This window comes from Pseudorca crassidens, chromosome 4, assembly GCF_039906515.1.
Source record: "Pseudorca crassidens isolate mPseCra1 chromosome 4, mPseCra1.hap1, whole genome shotgun sequence".
Lineage (NCBI taxonomy): Eukaryota > Metazoa > Chordata > Mammalia > Artiodactyla > Delphinidae > Pseudorca > Pseudorca crassidens.
The window spans coordinates 121258908-121266279 of NC_090299.1; the positions used below are offsets into that span (position 1 = coordinate 121258908).

General features: G+C 35.5%; 1 protein-coding gene across 1 annotated transcript in view; it reads right to left on the reverse strand.

Annotated features, from left to right (window-relative positions):
* Positions 1 to 5170, reverse strand: part of RBM46 (RNA binding motif protein 46) — a 31839-nt gene extending 26669 nt beyond the window's left edge. Inside the window, exons 1-3 of the mRNA XM_067734740.1 lie at positions 5020 to 5170; positions 3727 to 4194; positions 2433 to 3215 (exon numbers count right to left, since the gene is read on the reverse strand). Coding sequence (XP_067590841.1) covers positions 2433 to 3215; positions 3727 to 4194; positions 5020 to 5170 — 1402 coding nt within the window. The remainder of the gene's footprint in view (positions 1 to 2432; positions 3216 to 3726; positions 4195 to 5019) is intronic.
* Between the last annotated feature and the right edge of the window lie 2202 nt (positions 5171 to 7372).

Genomic DNA, 7372 nt, shown 5'->3' on the forward strand with positions numbered 1-7372 from the left:
AGAGGATCCAATATTAACAAAAGGAAAAGGTAAGCCCGAACACTGCCAACAATATTCAATCTATTCTTAACCTGCCCTGTGGCAATATGTAACTTCCTGGCTGTCTATAGCTCCTGCCCCTACTTTAATGACCTCTGAAGACCTGATATTTGCTTTCTTATCAAAGATTCCTAGACCCCTGATCTCTGATTCTTCCACTTCCTTGAATTCTCTCTTTTCCTGCTTAGTTGCCTCTTAACTCAAGCTTCACTCATATTTCTAGTCAATCACAATAAGGATTTTTGTGGTACTGTCTGTAGACAAGGCCTCGAGCCTTGTGTTTACAAGCCCTAGTATTTAATTGAAATTTTTGGCTTATATTTGGATCTTAGCTTTTGCCTCTGATGATGAACTAAAACTGAAAAAATATATAAAACACAAATTGTTCAATTTTTTGTTATAAGCAATTTTGATATAAAGTTTATAAAATCTGAAATAGAATGACTAAAGCAAACTGTCTGCGCCCTCTAAGAATTTCAATTCTTGAAGCTAACTGTATCCCTAATGAACATAATCAAGTTGGAAATGCTATAACTGAACAGGGGTTTTCTTTGGGAACTACAGGTGAATAGGAAGTTAACTACGGCCCTACGACTCAAGTAAAAAACATCTTAAAAGTCGAATTAAAAGCAGATGGGTAAGGGCTTCCCTGGTGGCGCAGTGGTTGAGAGTCCACCTGCTGATGCAGGGGACACGGGTTCGTGCCCTGGTCTGGGAGGATCCCACATGCCGCGGAGCGGCTGGGCCCGTGAGCCATGGCCGCTGAGCCTGCGTGTCCGGAGCCTGTGCTCCGCAGCGGGAGAGGCCACAACAGTGAGAGGCCCGCGTATCGCAAAAAAAAAAAAAAAAAAAAAGCAGATGGGTAAACCATGTTTAAATAGAAAATCTGACAAACTAAAAACAGTTTTAAGAATCTTGAAATTTAACTTAACTTTGTAAGGGAAATGAATGGATATAGAAATAAAATGTTTCAGCATTACCATGTTAAAACAGACGCAAGCATCTTGCTCAGCAACTAAATGCCTAATATTCCACTCCAAAAGAATAATTTAATTCAATTTGCTCTAAGAACTCTGTTAATCATTTGCTATCCACCTAATTTTATCTTTAACTCAGTTGTCTTTATTAAAAGAAAAATGGAAGTATTTCTATTTTGTAATTTAATAGAAATCATACCTAAGACTTTATTAACTTAGATGATTGTAAAGTTCCCAAATTCCAAACTAATAATTGAGGATACTGCTGAAAAGTTTCTTGTAGGGAACCCTCCCTTCATGTCTAAAATTCTGACTCCACCTCCTAATCAGAATCTCCTAAAAATATTCATCGTAATACCATGGGAGTGGCCATGATGGATAAGCAAGTCTATACAGTGTATAAAAATTACTCTCCCTTTTGACAATGTTTTTCCTTTTCAATTTCCTTTTCTTACCAAATTTGAGAATATCAATTTTAAATAGATATAAGCTTCAGTAGTATGATTCTGCAACTATATATCAATTTAAGCTATGGCTTTGAAATTATAATCAAGAACAATTATAATCCTTAGTAGGAGACCTTTTCTTTCTATTGGACTTTTCAATAAGCCAATATTCTTCTAATAAATATTATTTTAAGCATGAAGTAATAACCAACTGAAATCTACAGCTGCATTAAAAAATGAGACAAACTGGTGTAGGGGGAGGGGGGAGGGTAGAGGTTAACACAGTAACAAACAGGCAGTAGGAAAATACCAGAGTGATATTACATCTCCTCCTTCACAATGCCAAATATTTAGTTAGCATATGGCCCAAAGCTTGTCTTAGTTATCCCTCAAATGCTTTAGAGAAACTTACTTTTTTTAAAGCATGAAATTAAAGAGAATGGTCATAAACATCTCTTAATGATGCTTTTTGTCTTTCATGAGTAATAATGACAGACTTCCAGATTGGTGAGCATAAGGTTGTGTCTACACATGACCCACCTGAAATGCCTCTGATTTTACCAACTCCCTATCCCTGCCCTCAAAAAAAGATTATTGTGTAGACTTCACCAAAGATGCAGTAACACTCTTATAAATTGGTTTAAGTAACAAATCTTGTAACTTATATAGAAATCATTTCAAATGAGGATGTCATTACAAAAACAGTAAATTGATGAAACAGGATCATGAACTCTAAAGTAAATCAAAACTAAATGATCCCCCCCAAGTAATGTTTAAATAGCTAAATATAGGAAGTTTATACAAAAGAAAGGTCTCAACAAAATTTACCATGAATTCACAAAATTGAGGTAAAATTTATGTTAAATACTCACCACTAATGTTGAGTTCAAAAGAAATGAATTTATAAATAATCTATAATACTTCCTAATTTCATATTCTACAATATTGTTTAAAGTACTTTTAAACTTACCCAAATGAAGTAATGTAAACTGGGCTGCCAGTTCCTTTGCATCTTCCAGAGTAGTACAGAGTTTGTCTGGCATGAAGTAACTCTGGGATCCATTTGCAATAGCAGGAATAACGATTTTATATATCAAGAGTACTTTCCCATCTTGACTTGTTGTTGAATATAAATAATATTCTGGTGGTGCCCAATTATTTTTGTTGCAGTAATAATCCAAATGCATTACTGCAGAATTGAAATGACTGGATTTTAAAGAATACATACTAATTGGAGTAAGCTTTGTTCCAGGAAAAAGTGGGTAAGTGCATCTTTCAATTTCAGGGAGGCCTGGGCTATGCTGGCCATTGAGTCGAGCTGGAAGAGTTGGTGGCTTGCCTAGAATTTTGGGGTAGCTCTCTTCTTTGTTAGCAAACACAATCAGGTTTTCCGAATTGGGGCTAATCTGACCATTAAGATGCTGTCTCCAAGTGTTTTCTTTAATTACAGGTTTTGCCAGTGTTACCTCAATACGTGCTCCATCAATACATTTTCCATTCATAACAGACATCGCAGCCACTGCATCTTCTCGGTTGAAAAAGTGAACAAAAGCATAATCTCTAAGTTTCTTTACTCGTTCAACTGCACCAGGTTTGAATTTACTGAATTCTACTTTAATTGTTTCCTCTGCAGTTGAGATCATTAAATTTCGTACATAAAGAACTTTAACTCTCTGCATGGTTTCCTCATCAACCTCTTTCTCTGGGTCAGCCCAATCTACCTGAATGGTATGGCCCCATAGTTGGAAGGTTCCTGTAAAAAAGAATAAATTAATTTGAAGACAATTAAAACAAAAGTCAAAATTAAGTAAATCTGTTTCTCCAAAGAAGCAGAAACTCAAATACATGTCGATATATTTAGTCAGCATTAGTTTCCTACTCACAAAATAGTTTTTACTAAGGCAAACCTAGCCAGAACTTATGGTGAAATTAATTTTAAGAGTCAAAAGAACAAAAACACTTCAAAGATGGACCTTTATTAGAAGAATTAGGTACTGTCCTTTGTATTTTTATCAAACAACAATGAACAGCTAAATTAAAATGTATACATTTAGTAAATCAGTAAATTATTATAAATAATGACTCATAAGATCAGCTTCATGTCTTTTGGAATCACTTGATTTATTTTACCTCCTTAAACAATCTCCATTCCTCTTTAAAGGCACTACATATTTTCATAAATTGATCTATGAGGTACTGTCGTCTGTCCATATGTATAGTAAGGTTAACACAGAAAAATAACCTTTGAAAAAGGATACGTTTACCTGGAATTAGTTTTCTCCTAGCCATAGCAGCAGCTCTGTGAGATTCATATTCAACAAATGCAAAACCGCGATTTTTGGTCTTATCAGTTGCGCTTGGGTAAACAATGACATCTACAACTCCTTCTGTAACTTTCTTCATTTCATCCAAGATTTCTTCCTTCTTCTTTTCCTTTGGAATAGCTCCAATAAATAATCTGCAATTATCCAAGCTTACACACACACCAATAAACTTCCCTGGTCGAATCTCATAATTATTAAGAATTCTGATGGCTAACTGGGCTTCTTCTTTTGTAGTATACATCACAAAAGCATAACCTCGATTTTCACCACTAAATTCCATCATAAGTCGAAATTCATATATCTTCCCCGCTCTTTCAAATACAGGAACTAACTCATCTTCATACATATCACGAGGTATTTTTCCTACAAAAACTTCACAGCCTCTAGGTGGAGGTGGACCTTCCCAACCTGAAAGACAAAAATAAATAAACAAATAAATTCTAATAAGATATTTATGTTCACTATTCAGTAATTCATGCCACAAATTTACTGTGAGCCTTTTATATGCTATGCACTATTACAGGTGTTGGGGATACAACAGTGAACAAACTAGAAGCCCCCTTCCCTCATGAAGCTTATATTCAATAGAGAAAGGAGACAATGAGTAATAAGTGCTATGGAGAAAAATAAAGCCTGAATGAAATGAGGGAATGAGCCTTGAGGATATATCAGAAAAAAGAAAAGCAAGTGCTTTTTATATTAGTTATATTAGAACAACCAGAGCATGCAGGTCTGTATAGGAAATGCATACTTGAGGGAGGAGTAAAATGGTGGCCATCAATGCAGTCAGAGGCCAAGATTTTCTTTTAAGTCTGACAGAAAGTTAATTGGAGGGTTTGAGCAAGGAAATTGTACTGGATATTGGTAGAAAGGCAAAACATTATATCCAATAACCTGTTTGCATCTAGTATAAACAGCACTCCTCTACTCACTGCTCTCAAATTCCTCCCCAAATGACCTCCCCTTTCATAGCTAGAGTACCCTTTCCCGACTGACCTAATCCTGACTTCTTTCTCAACTGCTTCTTAAACCAAGAGGAGAGTTAAAAAATGTAAGGGAAAGACATGCATAACCATATAATCTACCTCTTTTCCCTCCCAACAGTAAAAATGATTGCTGACGTCTTAAAGCGGTTACAAGGAAAGAGCTATTGTTTGGGATACTTGTGGAGATATACCTGATGTAAATGACTACATTAAAGATTCAATTTTTTGAACATAAACAAATTCACACCTGGAGGTGGACCACCAAACTTCCTTTGCCCATTTTCTTGAACCATGTTGTATCCAGTCTTTTCCATCAAAGCAAGTAATGCTGCTTCATTCTGAGTACCAGTTCGGACTTTACTGCATCCATTTGTTCCATCTGTATTTTCTTCATTCATGGTTGCAGTTCCTAAAGCAAAGTTTAAAAGCAGTGTTTATGACATGGAGCGCCAGGAGGAATCTGTGAAGCATTTCTTTGAGTAGCAAAAAACCAAGGATAGTTGTGGCTGCTACATTTGGTTATCACTGTAGCCCTGCCCCCAAAGTTCTTCCCTACAGTGGAAGCTGGAAAACTCTTTTAATGTCTCTGATCAATTAAGCAGTACCTTTTTAAGGCCTAAGCTACAAAGAAAGGAAGTCAAAAGTGAAAAAGAGAAAGGCAACAACAAAAACAAAAGTGGGAAAACAGAAGTAACTGAAAGGGAAAGGAGAAAAAAGCAAGCAGAAGTAGTAACAAAGTATTCAGAAATTATAAATTGATAGAGCTAAAATTAGGTGACCACCAAAAGTCCTTCCTTGTTTTAAAATATCTGAGTTTTTCTGAGTGATGAGGAATACAGCTACAAACACATCCATATCATACACATCACACCCAATCTTTTTACAGTCTTTAAATTTCTTTCCAAGCAATCCTATTGCATCCAATGATGTAATTCTGAACATGGCAGGAGAGTAGCTCATGCACCCATACAGCTTCTACCTGCCATCTACCTCATTGCCTTAAATTTAGCAGCCCAGTGTTCTTTATTAAACTACTATTAAAGTAACAATAAACTACTACTTTATTAAACTACTATTAAAGTCATTTATCAAACTGCCTACTGAGTTTGCCTAACGAGCACTGAGAATGAGATTTTCATTTGGCATCCTGAATTCAACAGATCCAGAACTGAATGTCATTTTATCTTCCAAACGTGTTCCTTCCTGTTTTACCTGACTTCCATCAATTCATCCATCCAACCAATAAATGGCACCACAAGGAGTATGTATTACTCCTTCTCCAAACTGTCACAACCAGAAACTTGGGACTAAACCCTCAAGTCCTTCCTTTGACTCACAGCTATCAGTCACAAAGACCTGCATATTTTCCCTTCTAAATATTTTTTTTTCTTTTCTTTTGAAGGAAAGAATTTTTATTTTTTATCACCACATCTAACAGTTCTCAATAACTTTGAAATAACTCTATTATGTGCAATATAAAATTTTTTAAATCTGAAAAAAAAGAATGCTGTAAAAATAAAGAAATGAACACCGTGTAGAACCAACTGTAGACCTTGAATGTAACCCTACAATACCTATTTCTTACTTCTTTTGGCTGAATTTTTCCATGTAAATTCTACCATTTCGAAATAAATTGACCTCCCTTCCTTCAGCTCACGGAGCACGTAATTAATTTCTACTTTTCAAAAATGAAATGCATTTGGTAAATGTACCAGAAAGAACTGGTTCTCATCGAGAGGCAACTGCCGTAGAGAGATTACAAGCATATACACACTACCAAATGTAAAATAGCTAGCTAGTGGGAAGCAGATGCGTAGCACAGGGAGATCAACTTGGTGCTTTGTGTCCACCTAAATATTTCTTGAAATCAATCTTTTCCTGTCTATCCCCACAGCCTGTTCTCAATTATTTCTTACTTGAATTAGCATAGTCCTTCCTCATTACTCAGTATCCATAGGGGATTCCCACAGATACCAAAACCCACGTACGCTCAAGTCTCATAAAATAGCATAGTAGTTGCCTATAACCTATGCACCTCTTCCCACATACTTTAAATCATCTCTAGATTACTAGAACACCTAATAAAATGTAAATGGTATATGAACAGTTGTAAATGCAATGCAAATGATATATAAATAGTTGCCAGCATTCCTGGCAAATTCAAGTTTGGGGAACTTTCTGGAATTTCTTTTTTCAAATGTTTTCGATCAAAGATTGGTTGACTCTGCAGCTGTGGAACTGCGGATACGGAGGGCCAACTATGCTAGGTTCCTAACCATTGTTCCAGGTTTTAGCCTTGTCTCTTACAAACAAAATCTCCACAATGCTGTCAAGATGATATAAAATATGTATATGACTACTTTAAGCTTCTCTTACAAATCAGAACTAAGGGAAAAAAATGGGTAAATTTATTTTTTAAATCTTATAGTCAAGAAGGCCCTGCTAAAAAATAAACAAAAAGCCTCAAAGAAAAATATTACTAGATTATTTTTACTACCTAAGTATTAACTATCTTGAAGGCAAAAAATACCACAAAACTAAGATGGAAAATTACAAACAGGGAAAAATGATCTGCAACACAACATAATAAAAGGCTAATT